We start from the raw sequence: 24653 nt of genomic DNA, 5'->3' as shown, positions 1-24653 counted from the left end.
ACTAAATCAAATCAAATTAAATTAAATAAACTGAATAAAAGAAAATTAAAATATGAAATTAAATGAAAAAATGACATAAAATGAAAAAAATGTAATTGAATAAAAGCTTAAATTAAATAAAAAAAATTACATTGAATGAAATAAAATGTATTATTATGAAATGGAAAAAATGAAATTAAATAAAATTAAAAATGAAATTGAATTAAATAAAATTAATTAATGTGAAATTAAATTAAAATGTGATGAAACAATAAAATTAAATGAAAAAATTAAATGCAACAAAATGAAATCAAATGAAATCAAAAGAAAAAAGTTAAATAAATTGAAAATGAAACTAAATGAAATAAAAATGAAATGAAAGAAGAAACAAATCAAATTAAATGAAATAAAATATAATAATTTAAATTAAATGAATAAACAATGAAAATATATAATGAAATTAAATAAAATGTAAAAAATGAAATTAAAAATGAAATTGAATTAAATAAAATGAATTAATATGAAACAATTAATTAAATAAAATGTAATGAAACAAAATGAAATTAAATAAAATGAAAAAAGAAAATGTAACTAAACAAAATAAAATTAAAGTACACTAAATTAAATTAACTAAAAAATAAAATGAAATAAAGTAAAATTAAATAAAATTAAATAAAATCAAAAGAAAAAATGACATGAAATAAAATTAAATCAAATGAAATAAAAGATAATGAAAATTAAATCAAATAAAATGAAATAAAACAATAAAATGAAATTAAAAAGAAATTTTATTAAATTAAATAAAGAAAAGTGAAATAAATCAAATCAAAAGAAAAAATTAAATTAAATTAAATAAGCAAAATAAAATACAGTGAAATAAAACAAAATTTAATTAAATAAAAAATTAATTAAATTAAATGAAAAAAATGTAATGAAACAAAATAAAATGAAAATAAAATAAAAAAGTACTCTGGTATGCATGAAAGCCAGTTTCTGTACAGAAATAAAAAGTGCAATTGCAATTTTTATCTCACAATTTGTACTGGTTTCTCTTAATCATCTAACTTTATTTCTGTCTTTATTCTTAAAATTCTGATTAAGTTCGATTAAAAAATAAAAAGATTAGTTTTTAATAATAAAACGATTATTTTAAAAAAATAAAAAGATTATTTTTAATAATTAAAAAAAGATTTTTAAAATGTCATAATTAAAAACTATGTCATAATTACACCTATCTTTCTGTCTATCCATTCATTCATTTTTATTTTTTTCAATGGTTTAGAATGTAAACGGCCTGCAAAAAATTCCAGTGAGTTGGTTGTAGCTTATTCTGTAATCACGAAAAAAGACAACAAACACTGACGCAAATGAAAACGGTCAAACACGTACGTCTATAGGGCATATTTACACAGAAAATCAATGAAAAAGCAGAGCAGAGAAGCAAAAAAATGCGTTCTGTGTAAACGGGTTCAACAAGTCATTGCATGACGTAATGCAGCCTAATATAAACTCTTCATTTTTCATTTATTCAACAGTATGTTAAACAGCTAAAATGATCTCATTGTTGACTTTTTGCAAAATACACAGGACAAGTACAAAATACCAAATTGATTGGCCAGTTGATGCAGCAATTTGTTTCTTTAATTAAAAAAAAGAAATTGATACATTAGTCATTCACAGTGTTCATCAATTGTCACATTAGATTATTTAATACTTAATAAACTTTGTTACTTTGATAGTAGTGATTAATCCTTCTGAGATATCAAAAATGCATCATGAATAATGCTCTAGCAGCCTTTCATTGCCTTCACATCTCATTTCTCCCAATCGTCCTGACTGGTAAGTCATAGTGCAAGAGTATATGACCTGTGTAGCACACAGGCACACAGTTTGAGGCTTGTTCTTCATCCATTTTGGTCTTTTAGCAAAGCCGTCCCGGCGTCAATCCACCGCGGGCCGCATCTGCAGAGGAATTCCTTCCTCGGTTGCATTTGCACTGGCTGTAAGAGTGAAGATTACACAATTAGTGGATAGTGAAACAACCGGTTTGGATCGAAATGCCAACGAACATCGTACCTTGCTGCCAACCATTGGTGTTTAGGTCTGCCTGTCTTCCGGGTCTCTTTCTGAAAATTCCCGGAAAACATTTCAGTTGCCAAAACAAACTGCTTTTACTGCCAATGGCGCTGTCTGCAACATAAAGAGTCATTGAGAAAAGACTCATTAAAGCATTGTTGCTTTCATTCTTTCGTTCTTCTTGGGGCCTCCACTCATTATAGTTCCCCAAATCACGTGATTCAGCCACAGTTGTGACCTACATAGTAAACCAAAAGCTCAAAAGATGCTAGACAGGCAGCACACCAGGGTTTGAGACTATGATGCCAAAAACTAGCATCTAGATGAACAGCTCACTGCATTTTTAGGCTTATATGCCCAAACACTAGGTAGGAAACTTGACAAGTTTTGAGATTGTAAAGGCCAAAAATGCTGTCTAGGTAGGTAGTTTACTAGATATTGCCAATTGATTTTGGGAAAATGTGCTGTCTAAATGTCCAAAATGCTGTCTAGGTAGGCAACTTGCTAGTTTTTGGGGAATGATGTCCCACAATGCTGTCTAGAAAGGTTGCTCAGTAGGTTTTGAGAAGACAATTTCCAAAAATGCTGTCTAGGTAGGTAGTTTACTAGGTATTACCAATTGATTTTGGGATAATGTGCTGTCTAAATGTCCAAAATGCTGTCTAAGTAGGCAACTTGCTAGTTTTTGGGGAATGATGTCCCACAATGCTGTCTAGAAAGGTTGCTCAGTAGGTTTTGAGAAGACAATTGCCAAAAATGCTGTCTAGGCAAGTAGATGCTGTCTAGAAAGGTTGCTCAGTAGGTTTTGAGAAGACAATTGCCAAAAATGCTGTCTAGGTAGGTAGTTTACTAGGTATTACCAATTGATTTTGGGATAATGTGCTGTCTAAATGTCCAAAATGCTGTCTAAGTAGGCAACTTGCTAGTTTTTGGGGAATGATGTCCCACAATGCTGTCTAGAAAGGTTGCTCAGTAGGTTTTGAGAAGACAATTGCCAAAAATGCTGTCTAGGCAAGTAGATGCTGTCTAGATAGGTTGCTCAGTAGGTTTTGAGAAGACAATTTCCAAAAATGCTGTCTAGGTAGGTAGTTTACTAGGTATTACCAATTGATTTTGGGATAATGTGCTGTCTAAATGTCCAAAATGCTGTCTAAGTAGGCAACTTGCTAGTTTTTGGGGAATGATGTCCCACAATGCTGTCTAGATAGGTTGCTCAGTAGGTTTTGAGAAGACAATTTCCAAAAATGCTGTCTAGGTAGGTAGTTTACTAGGTATTACCAATTGGTTTTGGGACAATGTGCTGTCTAAACGTCTAACATGCTGTCTAGGTAGGCAACTTGCTAGTTTTTTTGGGAATGATGTCCCACAATGCTGTCTAGAAAGGTTGCTCAGTAGGTTTTGAGAAGACAATTGCCAAAAATGCTGTCTAGGCAAGTAGATTACTGGGTATTACCAACTTATTTTGGGACAATGTGCTGTCTAAATGTCCAAAATGCTGTCTAGGTAGGCAACTTGCTAGGTTTTTTGGCAATGATGTCCCACAATGCTGTCTAGAAAGGTTGCTCAGTAGGTTTTGAGAAGACAATTGCCAAAAATGCTGTCTAGGCAAGTAGATGCTGTCTAGATAGGTTGCTCAGTAGGTTTTGAGAAGACAATTTCCAAAAATGCTGTCTAGGTAGGTAGTTTACTAGGTATTACCAATTGATTTTGGGATAATGTGCTGTCTAAATGTCCAAAATGCTGTCTAAGTAGGCAACTTGCTAGTTTTTGGGGAATGATGTCCCACAATGCTGTCTAGAAAGGTTGCTCAGTAGGTTTTGAGAAGACAATTGCCAAAAATGCTGTCTAGGCAAGTAGATGCTGTCTAGAAAGGTTGCTCAGTAGGTTTTGAGAAGACAATTGCCAAAAATGCTGTCTAGGTAGGTAGTTTACTAGGTATTACCAATTGATTTTGGGATAATGTGCTGTCTAAATGTCCAAAATGCTGTCTAAGTAGGCAACTTGCTAGTTTTTGGGGAATGATGTCCCACAATGCTGTCTAGAAAGGTTGCTCAGTAGGTTTTGAGAAGACAATTGCCAAAAATGCTGTCTAGGCAAGTAGATGCTGTCTAGATAGGTTGCTCAGTAGGTTTTGAGAAGACAATTTCCAAAAATGCTGTCTAGGTAGGTAGTTTACTAGGTATTACCAATTGATTTTGGGATAATGTGCTGTCTAAATGTCCAAAATGCTGTCTAAGTAGGCAACTTGCTAGTTTTTGGGGAATGATGTCCCACAATGCTGTCTAGATAGGTTGCTCAGTAGGTTTTGAGAAGACAATTTCCAAAAATGCTGTCTAGGTAGGTAGTTTACTAGGTATTACCAATTGGTTTTGGGACAATGTGCTGTCTAAACGTCTAACATGCTGTCTAGGTAGGCAACTTGCTAGTTTTTTTGGGAATGATGTCCCACAATGCTGTCTAGAAAGGTTGCTCAGTAGGTTTTGAGAAGACAATTGCCAAAAATGCTGTCTAGGCAAGTAGATTACTGGGTATTACCAACTTATTTTGGGACAATGTGCTGTCTAAATGTCCAAAATGCTGTCTAGGTAGGCAACTTGCTAGGTTTTTTGGCAATGATGTCCCACAATGCTGTCTAGAAAGGTTGCTCAGTAGGTTTTGAGAAGACAATTGCCAAAAATGCTGTCTAGGCAAGTAGATGCTGTCTAGATAGGTTGCTCAGTAGGTTTTGAGAAGACAATTTCCAAAAATGCTGTCTAGGTAGGTAGTTTACTAGGTATTACCAATTGATTTTGGGATAATGTGCTGTCTAAATGTCCAAAATGCTGTCTAAGTAGGCAACTTGCTAGTTTTTGGGGAATGATGTCCCACAATGCTGTCTAGAAAGGTTGCTCAGTAGGTTTTGAGAAGACAATTTCCAAAAATGCTGTCTAGGTAGGTAGTTTACTAGGTATTACCAATTGATTTTGGGACAATGTGCTGTCTAAACGTCTAACATGCTGTCTAGGTAGGCAACTTGCTAGTTTTTTTGGGAATGATGTCCCACAATGCTGTCTAGAAAGGTTGCTCAGTAGGTTTTGAGAAGACAATTGCCAAAAATGCTGTCTAGGCAAGTAGATGCTGTCTAGATAGGTTGCTCAGTAGGTTTTGAGAAGACAATTTCCAAAAATGCTGTCTAGGTAGGTAGTTTACTAGGTATTACCAATTGATTTTGGGATAATGTGCTGTCTAAATGTCCAAAATGCTGTCTAAGTAGGCAACTTGCTAGTTTTTGGGGAATGATGTCCCACAATGCTGTCTAGAAAGGTTGCTCAGTAGGTTTTGAGAAGACAATTTCCAAAAATGCTGTCTAGGTAGGTAGTTTACTAGGTATTACCAATTGGTTTTGGGACAATGTGCTGTCTAAACGTCTAACATGCTGTCTAGGTAGGCAACTTGCTAGTTTTTTTGGGAATGATGTCACACAATGCTGTCTAGAAAGGTTGCTCAGTAGGTTTTGAGAAGACAATTGCCAAAAATGCTGTCTAGGCAAGTAGATGCTGTCTAGATAGGTTGCTCAGTAGGTTTTGAGAAGACAATTTCCAAAAATGCTGTCTAGGTAGGTAGTTTACTAGGTATTACCAATTGATTTTGGCATAATGTGCTGTCTAAATGTCCAAAATGCTGTCTAAGTAGGCAACTTGCTAGTTTTTGGGGAATGATGTCCCACAATGCTGTCTAGAAAGGTTGCTCAGTAGGTTTTGAGAAGACAATTTCCAAAAATGCTGTCTAGGTAGGTAGTTTACTAGGTATTACCAATTGATTTTGGGACAATGTGCTGTCTAAACGTCTAACATGCTGTCTAGGTAGGCAACTTGCTAGTTTTTTTGGGAATGATGTCCCACAATGCTGTCTAGAAAGGTTGCTCAGTAGGTTTTGAGAAGACAATTGCCAAAAATGCTGTCTAGGCAAGTAGATGCTGTCTAGATAGGTTGCTCAGTAGGTTTTGAGAAGACAATTGCCAAAAATGCTGTCTAGGCAAGTAGATTACTGGGTATAACCAACTTATTTTGGGACAATGTGCTGTCTAAATGTCCAAAATGCTGTCTAGGTAGGCAACTTGCTAGGTTTTTTGGCAATGATGTCCCACAATGCTGTCTAGAAAGGTTGCTCAGTAGGTTTTGAGAAGACAATTGCCAAAAATGCTGTCTAGGCAAGTAGATGCTGTCTAGATAGGTTGCTCAGTAGGTTTTGAGAAGACAATTGCCAAAAATGCTGTCTAGGTAGGTAGTTTACTAGGTATTACCAATTGATTTTGGGACAATGTGCTGTCTAAACGTCTAACATGCTGTCTAGGTAGGCAACTTGCTAGTTTTTTTTGGAATGATGTCCCACAATGCTGTCTAGAAAGGTTGCTCAGTAGGTTTTGAGAAGACAATTGCCAAAAATGCTGTCTAGGCAAGTAGATGCTGTCTAGAAAGGTTGCTCAGTAGGTTTTGAGAAGACAATTGCCAAAAATGCTGTCTAGGTAGGTAGTTTACTAGGTATTACCAATTGATTTTGGGAAATGTGCTGTCTAAATGTCCAAAATGCTGTCTAAGTAGGCAACTTGCTAGTTTTTGGGGAATGATGTCCCACAATGCTGTCTAGAAAGGTTGCTCAGTAGGTTTTGAGAAGACAATTTCCAAAAATGCTGTCTAGGTAGGTAGTTTACTAGGTATTACCAATTGATTTTGGGACAATGTGCTGTCTAAACGTCTAACATGCTGTCTAGGTAGGCAACTTGCTAGTTTTTTTGGGAATGATGTCCCACAATGCTGTCTAGAAAGGTTGCTCAGTAGGTTTTGAGAAGACAATTGCCAAAAATGCTGTCTAGGTAGGTAGTTTACTAGGTATTACCAATTGATTTTGGGACAATGTGCTGTCTAAACGTCTAACATGCTGTCTAGGTAGGCAACTTGCTACTTTTTTTGGCAATGATGTCCCACAATGCTGTCTAGAAAGGTTGCTCAGTAGGTTTTGAGAAGACAATTGCCAAAAATGCTGTCTAGGCAAGTAGATGCTGTCTAGATAGGTTGCTCAGTAGGTTTTGAGAAGACAATTGCAAAAAATGCTGTCTAGGCAAGTAGATTACTGGGTATTACCAACTTATTTTGGGACAATGTGCTGTCTAAATGTCCAAAATGCTGTCTAGGTAGGCAACTTGCTAGGTTTTTTGGCAATGATGTCCCACAATGCTGTCTAGAAAGGTTGCTCAGTAGGTTTTGAGAAGACAATTGCCAAAAATGCTGTCTAGGCAAGTAGATGCTGTCTAGATAGGTTGCTCAGTAGGTTTTGAGAAGACAATTTCCAAAAATGCTGTCTAGGTAGGTAGTTTACTAGGTATTACCAATTGGTTTTGGGACAATGTGCTGTCTAAACGTCTAACATGCTGTCTAGGTAGGCAACTTGCTAGTTTTTTTGGGAATGATGTCCAACAATGCTGTCTAGAAAGGTTGCTCAGTAGGTTTTGAGAAGACAATTGCCAAAAATGCTGTCTAGGCAAGTAGATTACTGGGTATTACCAACTTATTTTGGGACAATGTGCTGTCTAAATGTCCAAAATGCTGTCTAGGTAGGCAACTTGCTAGGTTTTTTGGCAATGATGTCCCACAATGCTGTCTAGAAAGGTTGCTCAGTAGGTTTTGAGAAGACAATTGCCAAAAATGCTGTCTAGGCAAGTAGATGCTGTCTAGATAGGTTGCTCAGTAGGTTTTGAGAAGACAATTTCCAAAAATGCTGTCTAGGTAGGTAGTTTACTAGGTATTACCAATTGATTTTGGGATAATGTGCTGTCTAAATGTCCAAAATGCTGTCTAAGTAGGCAACTTGCTAGTTTTTGGGGAATGATGTCCCACAATGCTGTCTAGAAAGGTTGCTCAGTAGGTTTTGAGAAGACAATTTCCAAAAATGCTGTCTAGGTAGGTAGTTTACTAGGTATTACCAATTGATTTTGGGACAATGTGCTGTCTAAACGTCTAACATGCTGTCTAGGTAGGCAACTTGCTAGTTTTTTTGGGAATGATGTCCCACAATGCTGTCTAGAAAGGTTGCTCAGTAGGTTTTGAGAAGACAATTGCCAAAAATGCTGTCTAGGCAAGTAGATGCTGTCTAGATAGGTTGCTCAGTAGGTTTTGAGAAGACAATTTCCAAAAATGCTGTCTAGGTAGGTAGTTTACTAGGTATTACCAATTGATTTTGGGATAATGTGCTGTCTAAATGTCCAAAATGCTGTCTAAGTAGGCAACTTGCTAGTTTTTGGGGAATGATGTCCCACAATGCTGTCTAGAAAGGTTGCTCAGTAGGTTTTGAGAAGACAATTTCCAAAAATGCTGTCTAGGTAGGTAGTTTACTAGGTATTACCAATTGGTTTTGGGACAATGTGCTGTCTAAACGTCTAACATGCTGTATAGGTAGGCAACTTGCTAGTTTTTTTGGGAATGATGTCACACAATGCTGTCTAGAAAGGTTGCTCAGTAGGTTTTGAGAAGACAATTGCCAAAAATGCTGTCTAGGCAAGTAGATGCTGTCTAGATAGGTTGCTCAGTAGGTTTTGAGAAGACAATTTCCAAAAATGCTGTCTTTGTAGGTAGTTTACTAGGTATTACCAATTGATTTTGGGATAATGTGCTGTCTAAATGTCCAAAATGCTGTCTAAGTAGGCAACTTGCTAGTTTTTGGGGAATGATGTCTCACAATGCTGTCTAGAAAGGTTGCTCAGTAGGTTTTGAGAAGACAATTTCCAAAAATGCTGTCTAGGTAGGTAGTTTACTAGGTATTACCAATTGGTTTTGGGACAATGTGCTGTCTAAACATCTAACATGCTGTCTAGGTAGGCAACTTGCTAGTTTTTTTGGGAATGATGTCCCATAATGCTGTCTAGAAAGGTTGCTCAGTAGGTTTTGAGAAGACAATTGCCAAAAATGCTGTCTAGGCAAGTAGATGCTGTCTAGATAGGTTGCTCAGTAGGTTTTGAGAAGACAATTTCCAAAAATGCTGTCTAGGTAGGTAGTTTACTAGGTATTACCAATTGATTTTGGGATAATGTGCTGTCTAAATGTCCACAATGCTGTCTAAGTAGGCAACTTGCTAGTTTTTGGGGAATGATGTCCCACAATGCTGTCTAGATAGGTTGCTCAGTAGGTTTTGAGAAGACAACTTCCAAAAATGCTGTCTAGGTAGGTAGTTTACTAGGTATTACCAATTGATTTTGGCATAATGTGCTGTCTAAATGTCCAAAATGCTGTCTAAGTAGGCAACTTGCTAGTTTTTGGGGAATGATGTCCCACAATGCTGTCTAGAAAGGTTGCTCAGTAGGTTTTGAGAAGACAATCTCCAAAAATGCTGTCTAGGTAGGTAGTTTACTAGGTATTACCAATTGATTTTGGGACAATGTGCTGTCTAAACGTCTAACATGCTGTCTAGGTAGGCAACTTGCTAGTTTTTTTGGGAATGATGTCCCACAATGCTGTCTAGAAAGGTTGCTCAGTAGGTTTTGAGAAGACAATTGCCAAAAATGCTGTCTAGGCAAGTAGATGCTGTCTAGATAGGTTGCTCAGTAGGTTTTGAGAAGACAATTGCCAAAAATGCTGTCTAGGCAAGTAGATTACTGGGTATAACCAACTTATTTTGGGACAATGTGCTGTCTAAATGTCCAAAATGCTGTCTAGGTAGGCAACTTGCTAGGTTTTTTGGCAATGATGTCCCACAATGCTGTCTAGAAAGGTTGCTCAGTAGGTTTTGAGAAGACAATTGCCAAAAATGCTGTCTAGGCAAGTAGATGCTGTCTAGATAGGTTGCTCAGTAGGTTTTGAGAAGACAATTGCCAAAAATGCTGTCTAGGCAAGTAGATTACTGGGTATTACCAACTTATTTTGGGACAATGTGCTGTCTAAATGTCCAAAATGCTGTCTAGGTAGGCAACTTGCTAGGTTTTTTGGCAATGATGTCCCACAATGCTGTCTAGAAAGGTTGCTCAGTAGGTTTTGAGAAGACAATTGCCAAAAATTCTGTCTAGGCAAGTAGATGCTGTCTAGATAGGTTGCTCAGTAGGTTTTGAGAAGACAATTTCCAAAAATGCTGTCTAGGTAGGTAGTTTACTAGGTATTACCAATTGATTTTGGGAAAATGTGCTGTCTAAATGTCCAAAATGCTGTCTAAGTAGGCAACTTGCTAGTTTTTGGGGAATGATGTCCCACAATGCTGTCTAGATAGGTTGCTCAGTAGGTTTTGAGAAGACAATTTCCAAAAATGCTGTCTAGGTAGGTAGTTTACTAGGTATTACCAATTGGTTTTGGGACAATGTGCTGTCTAAACGTCTAACATGCTGTCTAGGTAGGCAACTTGCTAGTTTTTTTGGGAATGATGTCCCACAATGCTGTCTAGATAGGTTGCTCAGAAGGTTTTGAGAAGACAATTGCCAAAAAATGCTATCTATGTAGGCAGTTTACTAGATGCTACCAATTTATTTTGAGACAATGCACTGTCTAAATGTCTAAAATGCTGTCTTGGTCCCACATGTAAGACAACATCTAGACAGCATTGTGGGGCATCATTGCCCACAAAACGCTGTCTAGGTAGGTAGTTTACTGGGTATTACCAATTGATTTTGGGACAATGTGCTGTCTAAATGTCCAAAATGCTGTTTAGGTAGGCAACTTGCTAGGTTTTTACACTTTTTCGTTTTTTCCACTTTTCCTCTCGCGATAAGTCATGGCAACTTATTTTTGTGGTATTTTGGCTATATTTAATCAAATGTGACCTGTAAATGCGAAAAAAAAAATAACAAAAAAAAAAAACGTTTCCATTGCTGTTTTGGGAAATATTCCTTGAATTGCCTGAAAAACCTCCTCATGTGAGCGTAAAAACATTTTTGCGATATATGGGAGTTTTTGCGCAATTGACGCGTTTCCATTCCAATTTTAATTTGTGCAATTAAAGGGTAAACGTAAACGCAGTTACAGTTACATGTTCTCGTGAAATCATGTTGGACTATAGCTGTGTTTCCATTACAGATTTCTGCAAAACTTTGGCACTATTTTATAAATGTCGGTTAACAAGTAATGCGAAACAACAGCGTTTCCATTAACCGATGTTATGGGACTGAAACGGAATTTTTTCCTCTCGCGATAAGTCATGGCAACTGATTTTTTGTGGGATTTTGGCTATATTTAATCGAATGTGACCTGTAGGGTTGGGTGATGTCGACCAATTTGGCATCGTACCATGATTAATGTGAAACATCGCGATGGACGATGGCATCGTCGTCCGGGGTGGCGGGGGGTTTGTTAAATAACGAATAAATAACGAATAAATCAATTGTAGCCTACCGATTTTTGCGTTCCGGTATTTGTTTTTAAAGAAAACCTCTGAAAAGCTACGCCATATCGCGCTCAATATCGCATTCGATATTAAGCTCGATATGGCGTAGCTTGTCAGAGATTTACGTCTCTGTGTATTAATTGCCGCTCCAGCAGAACCTGAGCAGAACGCACGTGATGGAGATTTACTACTAATCAAAGTACCAGCTTCATTGACTAAACGCGCCTCACAATATCGTTCGATATATTGTCCAGCCCTACTAGCTGTGTTTCCATTACCCCTTAAATTGCACAAAATGAAATTGCGAATTGAAAATACGCCTAATAGAAATGCGTCAACTGCACAAAAACTCCCATGTACTGCAAAAAAAGTTTACGCTCACATGAGGTGGTTTTTCAGGCAATTCGAAAAAGGAATATTTTCGAAAAAAAAATTTTGCATTTACAGGTCACATTCGATTAAATATAGCCGAAATACCACAAAAAATGTGGTCCAATGGAAACACATAAATATCACAAACTCCCATGCGTCACGAAAAAGTTTTTCAAAATGGCTAAAGATACACGCCTTTTTTACATTTTTGCAAAATGATTTGCACAATTCGTAAAACCTGTGTTTGCACAGTCGCAATTTAATTTTGCTGCGTTTCTATTACCCTTTAAATTGCGCAAATTGAAATTTTGAACTGAAAATACGCCGAATGGAAACAATTGCGCAAAAACGCCCATATATCGCAAAAAAGGTTGTTACGCTCGCATAAGGTGGTTTTCAGGCAATTCGAAAAAGGAATATTTTCGAAAACTTTTTTTTTTTTTTACATTTACAGGTCACATTCGATTACATATAGCCAAAATACTACAAAAATCCGTTGCCATGACTTATTGCGAGAGGAAAAATTATAACAGCGGTTAATGGAAACGCAGTCATTTTGCAATACTTTTTAAATCGACACTAGCTGCATTTCCATTACCCCTTAAATTGCACAAAATGAAGTTGCGCTAAATGAAATTGCGAATTGAAAATACGTCTAATGGAAATGTGTCAACTGCACAAAAACTCCCATATATTGCAAAAAAAGTTTACGCTAACATGAGGTGGTTTTTCAGGCAATTCGAAAAAGGAATATTTTCGAAAACTTTTTTTTGCATTTACAGGTCACATTCGATTAAATATAGCCGAAATACCACAAAAAATGTGGTCCAATGGAAACACATAAATTTCACAAACTCCCATGCGTCACGAAAGTTTTTCAAAATGGCTAAAGATACACGCCTTTTTTACATTTTTGCAAAATGATTTGCACAATTCGTAAAACCTGTGTTTGGACAGTCGCAATTTAATTTTGCTGCGTTTCTATTACCCTTTAAATTGCGCAAATTGAAATTTTGAACTGAAAATACGCCGAATGGAAACAATTGCGCAAAAACGCCCATATTATCGCAAAAAAGGTTGTTACGCTCGCATAAGGTGGTTTTCAGGCAATTCGAAAAAGGAATATTTTCGAAAACGTTTTTTTTTTTTTTTTACATTTACAGGTCACATTCGATTACATATAGCCAAAATACTACAAAAATCCGTTGCCATGACTTATTGCGAGAGGAAAAATTATAACAGCGGTTAATGGAAACGCAGTCATTTTGCAATACTTTTTAAATCGACACTAGCTGCATTTCCATTACCCCTTAAACTGCACAAAATGAAATTGCACTAAATGAAATTGCGAATTGAAAATACGTCTAATGGAAATGTGTCAACTGCACAAAAACTCCCATATATTGCAAAAAAAGTTTACGCTAACATGAGGTGGTTTTTCAGGCAATTCGAAAAAGGAATATTTTCGAAAACTTTTTTTTGCATTTACAGGTCACATTCGATTAAATATAGCCGAAATACCACAAAAAATGTGGTCCAATGGAAACACATAAATTTCACAAACTCCCATGCGTCACGAAAGTTTTTCAAAATGGCTAAAGATACACGCCTTTTTTACATTTTTGCAAAATGATTTGCACAATTCGTAAAACCTGTGTTTGGACAGTCGCAATTTAATTTTGCTGCGTTTCTATTACCCTTTAAATTGCGCAAATTGAAATTTTGAACTGAAAATACGCCGAATGGAAACAATTGCGCAAAAACGCCCATATTATCGCAAAAAAGGTTGTTACGCTCGCATAAGGTGGTTTTCAGGCAATTCGAAAAAGGAATATTTTCGAAAACGTTTTTTTTTTTTTTTTACATTTACAGGTCACATTCGATTACATATAGCCAAAATACTACAAAAATCCGTTGCCATGACTTATTGCGAGAGGAAAAATTATAACAGCGGTTAATGGAAACGCAGTCATTTTGCAATACTTTTTAAATCGACACTAGCTGCATTTCCATTACCCCTTAAACTGCACAAAATGAAATTGCACTAAATGAAATTGCGAATTGAAAATACGTCTAATGGAAATGTGTCAACTGCACAAAAACTCCCATATATTGCAAAAAAAGTTTACGCTAACATGAGGTGGTTTTTCAGGCAATTCGAAAAAGGAATATTTTCGAAAACTTTTTTTTGCATTTACAGGTCACATTCGATTAAATATAGCCGAAATACCACAAAAAATGTGGTCCAATGGAAACACATAAATTTCACAAACTCCCATGCGTCACGAAAGTTTTTCAAAATGGCTAAAGATACACGCCTTTTTTACATTTTTGCAAAATGATTTGCACAATTCGTAAAACCTGTGTTTGGACAGTCGCAATTTAATTTTGCAGCGTTTCTATTACCCTTTAAATTGCGCAAATTGAAATTTTAAACTGAAAATACGCCGAATGGAAACAATTGCGCAAAAACGCCCATATTATCGCAAAAAAGGTTGTTACGCTCGCATAAGGTGGTTTTCAGGCAATTCGAAAAAGGAATATTTTCGAAAACGTTTTTTTTTTTTTTTACATTTACAGGTCACATTCGATTACATATAGCCAAAATACTACAAAAATCCGTTGCCATGACTTATTGCGAGAGGAAAAATTATAACAGCGGTTAATGGAAACGCAGTCATTTTGCAATACTTTTTAAATCGACACTAGCTGCATTTCCATTACCCCTTAAACTGCGCAAAATGAAATTGCGCTAAATGAAATTGCGAATTGAAAATACGTCTAATGGAAATGTGTCAACTGCACAAAAACTCCCATATATTGCAAAAAAAGTTTACGCTAACATGAGGTGGTTTTTCAGGCAATTCCAAAAAGGAATTTTTTTTTTTTTTTTACATGTACAGGTGACATTTGATTAAATATAGCCAAATTACGACAAAAATCCGTTGCCATGACTTATCGCGAGAGGATCGGTAAATGAAAACGTCGTCATTTTGCAATAGCTTTTGAACAACATTTATAAAATATCGCAAAGGTTTTGCGCAAATCTGTAATGGAAACGCAGCTACAGATGCTGTCCCAGAACAGCTAACAGTTAGTCCACTAGGTTGAATCTCTAACCTGCAGACATTGAGGACTTCACCGCCCTGCAGGCGTTCCTTCTGATCTCCTGCAACAAATCCGGGGACTTTGTGACGTAACAACCGGTCCATATAGCCTGTGGGGGGTGATCAGTGAACACTGATCGCATTGATCGATCCAGTAATTCCACTGAATCGCGACTCTCTGATGGATCACAGTCAGTGTGAACGAGTCCCAGCAGAGCCGGTTGGAGCTTGTTTCTCTTTATCCGAGCTCTCACGTCTTTCAGAATCTCCCTCAAAGAGACGTAATACTCTTTATTGCACACATAATCACGTTTGAAGATGAATATGATCACGGAGCATTTAATGGCTCTCTGCTTTCCGCCGATCTTTCGGCTTGAGCTCACGGTTTTGCTCTTGAGTGGATCTGGTTTCTCTCTCTTGCTGCAGTGATCCGTTGAACTCTGCTCTGATCGATCAGTGTGTGATTTCTCAGGGCTGCACACGTTTGTTTGGATTTTGATTTCGCCGTTACTGTTCCCAGTACAATCGGTGGCTTCTTCGTGCTCCTTGTTATTGAACATATCATTGATGAAGTCCTGTAATACGCCGGTGTCTCCATCAGGTCCACTCGCAGCGCTGATCAAATGAATGTTACTTTTTCCACCGATTTGATGCAGAAATTGTTGGAAGGGATCATCATGCTCGCTTTCTGCAGCCATTATCTTTAACAGACAGCTCGTTTATTTCTTGAGGAGAAGACAAAGTTGTCAAAACTTACTTCGAGGGCATTTTAACGCCGAAATCTCGTTGTGAAAGTGGACTCGGGGTGTGTGGGCGGGGTTTATTTACACAAGATTGACAAACTCGCTGTGAAGGTGGATGTAGTACTTTTGCTCTGATTGGCTAAGCGCGTTTGTGGGCGGGGCTTAGGTAGACAAGATTGACATGTGGTGGGTGGAGTTTTTGATGACAAGGTCTACGATAACTTTGAAGGTGAAATCTTTAATCTTTTTATTATTGTCATAGCTAGGTAGTAAATGATTACATGTAAGCTGGATTACGATTTATATACATTCATAATGTCAAAGGCCTGTCGCTAGTCAGATGGATTTAATTACAAGGAAAACTGAGAGAGCAGTGGATTTCCAAAAATCATTTCAGTTTGAAGAAATCTTAACATTTTGATATTACATTTTATTTGAATTATCACTCTGAGGGTTGTTTAATCATGTTTTACTTCGTCTTAGGGCATTAAAACGCACAAATTCACATTATTTCTTATTTACATGTAACTTTTGTCAGCCAAACCTCTTTTAACTAATATATTTATTTGAAGTTACCCTTAGATTTTTAAATAAATATTGTAATAATTACCACATTTGCATGATAAAGGTTTTCTGATGTTGGTTATGGTCACATGACTTTCAGGTAAACAAAATATGTACATTTTTAGTAAGTGTTTTATCTTGATTGAGGTTATTTTTCAAAATTACTTATTTTTATTCTACATTTTTATGGTTTAATTATTTAATTTAATGTTTTAACAAATTATTGATTTTCATTAAACTTACACTGTAAAAAGTTTTCACCAGTTTTAACTTAAAAACTTAAGTTTAGCAGCTGCCTTAAGATTATAAGTTAAATCAACTTAAGTCATTTAAACTCACAAGTTAATCTGAATCTGGGGTGGGGCTGCACGTGTCGCCCCGCCCACATGCCTTCTCATTGGTTGTAGGTAAATTAATAATGTCGAGATAACGTAACTCCCACAACTCATCTCATTGGTGGCAAAGTAATGACGTTGAAAACATTATGGAGTTAAGGGAAATGAAATAGCAGATAAAATAGCAAAGGAAGTTACTAAAAATAATCAAATTGATTTTACAGTTAGTATTAGTAGAACAGAAATTAAGAGTATTATTAAAAATAAATTAAAGAAACAATGGCAACAACAATGGGAAGAAACTAGGAAAGGACGATGGTTTCATAAGATTCAAAGGAGAGTGGGAGAAATAAGGTGTACAGGGAGGAATAGGCGAGAAGAGACAATAATATCAAGGCTTCGGTTTGGACACACGGGATTAAATGGAACATTACTGAAAATAGGTAAACATGGCACAGGGAAATGTGAATATTGCATGCATGAAGAAACAGTGGAACACGTCATATTAGAGTGCAGGAAATATGAAACTAAAGACAATTGACCTTATGCACGGAGTGTAATATGGAATGACCCATATAACCAAAAGATGGCAGCAGAGGATTATTTATTATGCAGCTGCCTTTTAAACTCCCTATATTTTTCAAGACGTCTTGCTTTTCGATTTATTATAAAATTACTAGTATAATAAATTGTAGTACTTTTACCGTCCTTAAGTCTATAGTATAGCAAGTGCAGAAAATCATTAAGCTCACACACAAACAGCCTATTGTCACACCCTCTGCACGTTCCCTCAGCCCCAATCACCACGATCCTCCACCAACCAGCCAATCACCACCACAGCACACCCGTGAACCATCACCAGAATTCTAATCACCGTCACCTGCACCAGCAATCACCACACCCTTCATATACTTACCTCTGTCACTCACTCACCGGCTGGTATCGAAGTTGCATGGATGTTTCTCTGTGGATCTTCTCCCCCTCCTGTTGTCTCTCCTGTGCTCCTCGTGGATATTCCAATGTTCTCCTGTGCTCCCCGTGGATTGCTCTGATGTTCTCCTGTGAAACACATCAAATGCTCCTCGTGGATTTCCCCGATGATCTCCTGTGAAACACGTTGATCGTGTTAAAGGGAAGTGACTGTTGCTAACGCTATACTACTTATGAACTTGAACTCACCTGTTGTGTTGTGTTTGAAGATTTGACCACAGACCTTTATTCACCCGTTTGCACGTGTGTTGAACTGTGCACGTTTGTTAATAAATACCTTGAAAGATACTCACCTTCTCCCTGTGTGTGTGGTCGTGACAGGATACCAGCCCGAAAGTATTAACTCACCGCGTCACTCATGGAGGCGAGCGCCGCTATCACCGAAGACACCCCCGACCCATTTTCGGATATGGTAAACGTCCTTCGTCAATCTCTACCTGCTGCTCCAACGACGATTTCCAACACGCCCCTCTCTCGCCCCATGAGTTATTCCGGAGACCCGGGTGGTTGCAATGGTTTCCTCCTGCAAAGTTCCCTCTATATCGAAGCCAACGCACACCAGTTTCCTAACGAAATTTCTAAAATATCTTTTATGATTTCCCTCCTCACTGGGCAGGCACTTCAATGGGCAGACGCACTCTGGAATTCACGGAGCGACGCTTTAATCTCCTATAATGCTTTCGTTGCCCACTTCAAGGACGTGTTTGGAGCTGCGCTCACTCCCCTTTCCGTGCACGATGAACTGATCACTCTGAATCAAGGTACGTCCAATATTCATGAATACACCCTGCGCTTCCGCTCCCTAGCGGCCACCAGTGGTTGGAACCAAGTCGCTCTCCTAGCAGCCTACCGTAAGGGGCTTAAACCCCAGATCCGCAAGCATATGGTCATTTACGATGACAATGTACCGCTGGAAACCTTTATTAAGAAGGCAGTAGGCATTTCTCAACATCTCTCAGCGTGTCCTTCTACAAAGTCTGTACCCAGCTTCCCTCCACTCCGAACACCGTCACCCCAACGAGATGCGGAAGAGCCTATGATTACCGACTCCTATCGCCTGGATCCTGCGGAGAGGAAACGACGAATTAATAATCGTCTGTGCCTATATTGTGGAGAAGCCTCACACTTCATCAGTGCCTGTCCAGTCCGCCCGCCTCGTCCAATGGTGAGTACCGTATATATTACTCCAGCCATGTCTCTCTTACCCCATATTACCGCTGAACTAATAGTAAACTCTCGTACTCTCCCCATCTATGTGCTCGTGGATTCCGGAGCGGCTGGCAATTTTGTTTCATCACACTTCATTGCTAAACATCGAATTCCCACCGTTCAAAATGAGGTCACGTACCAAATTACCACAATCCAAAACTCACCATTGGGCGATGGTAAGATATCTCGCCGGACCAGAAAAGTGACCCTCGTCTCCCAACACAACCACCGTGAACATCTGACCCTCCTAGTACTCCCGCGAGCCAACGTGGATGTCATCCTGGGCAGACCATGGCTCATTAAGCACCAACCCCGCATAGATTGGAGCACAGGAGAGGTCCTGGAGTGGGGCAAAACGTGTGAGGACCACGGCTACCATCCTTCCTCGTCGGATGCAGAGTCTCCATACCGTCCTATCCCTCTGCACGCCACCACTATAGAGAGCCCTGCCACTCAATCCGCCACCGCCATTCCCCCCGTCTATCAGTCTTTCACCGATGTCTTCAGCAAGGAACGGGCCACACAACTACCACCGCACCGGCCCTGGGATTGTAGTATCGACCTGCTGCCAGGCGCCAAACTACCCCACGGGAAGATCTACCCCCTCTCACGTCCTGAGCAGGAGGCCATGGAGAATTACATCCAGGAGGCTCTCCAACAGGGGTTCATCAGACCTTCCACGTCCCCAGCAGCATCCAGTTTCTTCTTCGTCCCCAAGAAGGATGGTGGGCTCAGACCCTGCATTGACTACCGGGTGCTCAACGACGCCACGGTGAAATTCGCCTATCCACTTCCTCTAGTGCCAGCTGCCTTGGAGGAACTACGGGAAGCCCGCATCTTCACCAAACTCGACCTCCGCAGTGCGTACAACCTGATCCGTATCCGAGAAGGAGATGAGTGGAAAACCGCCTTCATCACCCCGACCGGTCACTATGAATATCAGGTGATGCCCTATGGCCTGGCTAACAGTCCTTCCGTATTTCAGAATTTCATGAACGAAATCTTCCGCGACTACCTCCATCGATTCGTAATCATCTACATTGACGATATCCTCATTTACTCACGTAACCTAAAGGAACATCAAGACCACGTCCGCCAGGTTCTCCAACGCCTCCGTGAGTACCAACTCTATCTGAAATTAGAAAAATGTGAATTCCATCAGCCCTCCATCTTCTTTCTCGGATATGTGATCACTGCGGAGGGAGTTCGTATGGAAGCCGGTAAGGTGGACGCAGTGGCCAAGTGGGCGGAACCCAGGACGGTGAAGGAGCTTCAGCGTTTCTTAGGCTTCGCTAACTTCTACCGACGCTTTATAAAAAACTATAGCCTCCTATCGGCTCCACTCACTTCCCTCTTAAAGGGAGGACGCCGGGTACTACAGTGGACTCCAGAGGCTCAGCAAGCCTTCGACCGTCTAAAGCTAATGTTCACCACCGCTCCCATCCTCAAGCACCCCGACCCTTCAAGGCCCTTCGTGGTGGAAGTAGATGCGGCGGACGTAGGCGTAGGAGCTGTGCTGTCCCAGTGGTCTGATGAACCCCGATCCCTCCATCCGTGTGCGTACTATTCCAAGAAACTCACCCCAGCCGAGCAGAATTATGGAATTGGAGACCGCGAACTGCTGGCAATAAAGCTCGCCCTCGAAGAGTGGCGGCACTGGTTGGAAGGAGCCCAGTTCCCCTTCACCGTAATAACCGACCACAAGAACCTCCAGTACATTCAGCACGCCAAGAGACTAAATGCCCGCCAAGCTCGCTGGTCACTATTCTTTGCCCGATTCAATTTCAACATTACTTACCAACCCGGCCACAAAAACACCAAAGCAGACACCCTATCACGTATGTACTCACCTGAACCTACCTCTGACGATCCTGATCCAATTCTACCCCCATCTGTCTTTCTCGCACCCATACTATGGCAGCTGGATGAAGATATACGGGCCGCCACCTTCGAGGAACCTGCACCACCGGAGCTTCCCCCGGGTCGTGTCTATGTCCCAAGCCGTCTCAGACCCCTTCTGCTGGATAGTACGCACACGTCCCCCGGCTCAGGACATCCTGGCAGCAGGCGAACCCTCTCGCTCCTCCAGCAGAAATATTGGTGGCCCAACATGAGCAGGGAAGTGGAACGGTACGTCCAAGGATGTTCGGTCTGCGCCGTCAACACAACCCCACGCCGCTTACCCGAAGGTAAATTACAACCGTTACCTATTCCCCGCCGACCCTGGACACACTTGGGCATTGACTTCGCCACAGACCTGCCCCCCTCTCAGGGTTACACCACAATTTTAGTGGTAGTCGATCGATTCTCAAAAGCTTGCAAATTAATACCTCTCAAAGGTCTCCCCACAGCACTAGAAACCGCAGAGGCACTGTTCCACAATGTATTCCGGAACTTCGGACTCCCAGAAGACATCGTGTCCGATCGGGGACCCCAATTCATTTCCAGGGTCTGGCGGGCCTTCTTCCAACTCCTGGGTACCACAGTCAGCCTGTCATCCGGATATCACCCTCAAACGAACGGGCAGACCGAACGGAAAATACAGGAAATCTCCCGCTACCTTCGGACGTACTGTTCCCAACATCAAAACACCTGGAGCCAGTATCTACCGTGGGCTGAGTGTGCGCAAAATTCCCTCCGTCAAACCTCTACTGGTCTAACCCCATTCCAATGTATTCTAGGTTATCAACCAGCTCTGTTTCCATGGACTGGAGAGTCCTCCGAGGTGCCCGCGGTAGATCACTGGTTCCGAGAGAGCGAGAGGGTGTGGGACTCAGCGCACGTCCATCTCCAGCGGGCAGTACGGAGGCATACGGAACACGCCAACCGTCGTAGGTTACCCAACCCAGTTTACCTCCCCGGGGACCAGGTATGGCTGTCCACTCGAGACATACGCCTCCGGCTGCCCAGTAGGAAGCTGAGTCCCCGCTACATAGGGCCCTTCACCGTTCACTCACAAATCAACCCTGTCACCTACCGTCTAAACCTACCTCCACATTACAGAATCGCTCCCTCGTTTCACGTTTCCCTACTCAAACGCCACACTGAACCCCTGTTCCCTTCCTCCACAGAATCGGAGTCACCTCCTCCTCCCGACCCGCCAGAGATCCTTGGAGATAACATCTACCAAGTCCAAGAAATCCTAGACTCCCGGCGGCGGAACGGCCAGCTCCAGTACCTAGTGGACTGGGAGGGGTTCGGACCCGAGGAGAGATCGTGGATAACCTGTGACGACATCCTGGACCCGACTCTCCTCGAGGAATTGTTCTCCTGTGAAACACATCAAATGCTCCTCGTGGATTTCCCCGATGATCTCCTGTGAAACACGTTGATCGTGTTAAAGGGAAGTGACTGTTGCTAACGCTATACTACTTATGAACTTGAACTCACCTGTTGTGTTGTGTTTGAAGATTTGACCACAGACCTTTATTCACCCGTTTGCACGTGTGTTGAACTGTGCACGTTTGTTAATAAATACCTTGAAAGATACTCACCTTCTCCCTGTGTGTGTGGTCTTGACACCTATAAGGGTGAATTATTTAAATACTAATATATAGTTCACTACAAATACATTAAATATAATTAATTATAATAATTAAATAATGCACTCAATATGAATCGATAGGAATATGAAATATTTTATCAAATTTAATAACTACATCTTTTGAGTTTTATCTTGAACTGTAAAATCTATTGAATAGCATATATTTAACCAATACTTATTTATATTTATTCCATGGAATGTCTGGATACTGGATTCTGATTGGCTGGCAGGTGTGCAGTAAAACCGTTTAATGCACAGGTAGTTCCAAGTCAGTTTAATCACCGTTCTATATTAATGCGCTGCTTTAATTTATGCACGCAAAAGCACACACACAGAGAGAGAGAGAGAGAGAGAGAGAGAGAGAGAGAGAGAGAGAGAGATCGCATTGTGCTGCGCACATACATAAACTTCTTGTCAGCGTTTGCCTGCGATCCTTATTAAAATAGCCTAGATACTAGATCGCTACATTATATTCATCAGCAACGGGGCGGTAAAACTGCTGTTTTTGAATGAATTGTTGTTTGTAGAGAGAGACGCACAGCATGCAGGCAGGTAACGTTACGCACACACACAACTGTCCTCTCTCTTGCCTTTACACTCTCTCTTGGTCGATCGATAATCTACTGAAACAAATGCTATATTTCATTCAAATAAATGTGATTTTTACCGGACTATTTAATCTCTGAGTCTGATTTGAAGCGGCCAGAATGCTAGTGCTGCCTGTCATAACTGACGAAAATAACCGTCTTTTTTATCCATTCAGTCAAATTTTGCGCTGCAAATATCAATCCTAGTTTTAATTTGTCTATAACCATGGAATAAGCGGGATAATCAACGGCTTGCCGTGCGTTAAAGGATTTAAAATGCACTTCGCGGAGGCAACCACCCTCCGCTTCGCGTCGGGCGGTTATTAGCCTCCACGTCGTGCATTTAAAATCCTTTAACGCACGGCAAACCGTTGATTATCCCTTACATATCCTAATAGACAAACAACACTTTTCTTCTATTGTGAGTGGATTATCTAGATAAAAGCGAAAAAAAATAGGCTCATATTACGGCACTGTACAGTTGACCAGAAATGACTTGCTGGCTTGACTAAACAAGGAAGTATATGGTAAATTAATAGCGAAATTAGAAGAAATGAAAATATGTTTCAATTTAGTAGATATACTTTGGGAATGGTCAACAGATTGTTATAGGGTGTTATTTCAATTTCTTAGAGAAATTAATGTATTTGAGCACAGAGGACCCAGACTGCTGTGTGTCACTATTATATCGGGAGGGAGAATCAGAAATAACTGTGAACATTATTATCTTAAATAAATAACAGTGAAATTCATTCATGTGTCATAAATGTTTGTATTTATAAACAACTCTGATGTTTAACTACCCTTTTCTATTTATTAATTTAATAACATAGGGATTGTGGATACTCTTGCTGAGAATTTTCCACATTTATGTATCTTATTAACAGTTAAGACAATAATCAAAAAAGCTGTAAATAAACACCACTGGTTAACATTTTGATTTATAGTCACGGATTGCCAGAAATGGGATAACTAAACAGCGGAAAGATGTCTTGCTTGTAAATGTATGTAACCTTGGACCACAAACCAGTCATAAGCGCACGTTTTAAAAAAAAAAAAAAAACTTAATTGAGATTTGTACACATCTGAAAGCTGAATAAATAAGCAAAGGATTCAGCGTTTATATAAAACGTATAATTCATAAGTATAGTTTCCAACTGCATTTCCTGTTGATCGTGGCAGCGACGTCAATCCATTTCACTAACCAATGAGATGAGTTGTGGGAGGGATGTTGTGCCGACGTCATTAATTTACCTACAACCAATGAGAAGGCATGTGGGCGGGGCGACATGTGCAGCTCCGCCCCAGATACAGCCCCGCCTCGATCTGCAGGCTGCAGACAGGTGCACTTGACTAATTTTTATTGTAATAAGTTAAAATGACTTGTAGTTTTAAACTGATTTAACCTAAAAACTTAAGGAGTGTTGCTGTGGACATGACTTTCGGGTAAACAAAATATGTACATTTTTAGTAAGTGTTTTATCTTGATTGAGGTTATTTTAAAATGACTTAATTTTTATTTTACATTTTTATGGTTTAATTAATTATTTTAATGTTTTAACAAATTATTGCTTTTCATTAAACTTACACTGTAAAAAGTTTTCACCAGTTTCAACTTAAAAACTTAAGTTTAGCAGCTGCCTTAAGATTATAAGTTAAATCAACTGAAGTCATTTAAACTCACAAGTTATATCAACTCATTTTTATTGTAATAAGTTAAAATGACTTGTAGTTTTAAGCTGATTTAACTTAAAAAATTGTGTTTTTAAGTTGAATCCGGTGAAAACTTTTTACAGTGTACAAACCCCCTG

At 39.4% G+C, this 24653-nt stretch overlaps 1 protein-coding gene across 2 annotated transcripts; it reads right to left on the bottom strand.

Moving 5' to 3' along the window:
- Positions 1–1598: 1598 nt before the first annotated feature.
- LOC141339244 (uncharacterized) lies at positions 1599–15674 on the bottom strand. Of its 2 annotated transcripts, XM_073844877.1 has the most exons (3): positions 14884–15674; positions 2056–2169; positions 1599–1979 (listed from the first exon to the last, which is right to left on the bottom strand). In XM_073844877.1, the coding sequence occupies exons 1-3, from the start codon at positions 15566–15568 to the stop codon at positions 1921–1923; spliced, it is 858 nt and encodes a 285-aa protein (XP_073700978.1). In that variant the 5' UTR covers positions 15569–15674; the 3' UTR covers positions 1599–1920. The 2 variants fall into 2 exon arrangements, with proteins under 2 accessions (XP_073700978.1, XP_073700979.1); XM_073844878.1 differs by lacking the exon at positions 2056–2169.
- Between the last annotated feature and the right edge of the window lie 8979 nt (positions 15675–24653).

The sequence above is a fragment of the Garra rufa genome, chromosome 7, assembly GCF_049309525.1.
Source record: "Garra rufa chromosome 7, GarRuf1.0, whole genome shotgun sequence".
NCBI classification, from domain to species: domain Eukaryota; kingdom Metazoa; phylum Chordata; class Actinopteri; order Cypriniformes; family Cyprinidae; genus Garra; species Garra rufa.
The sequence above is the reverse complement of the archived record's forward strand: the minus strand, read 5'-3'. Positions and strand labels throughout refer to the sequence as shown.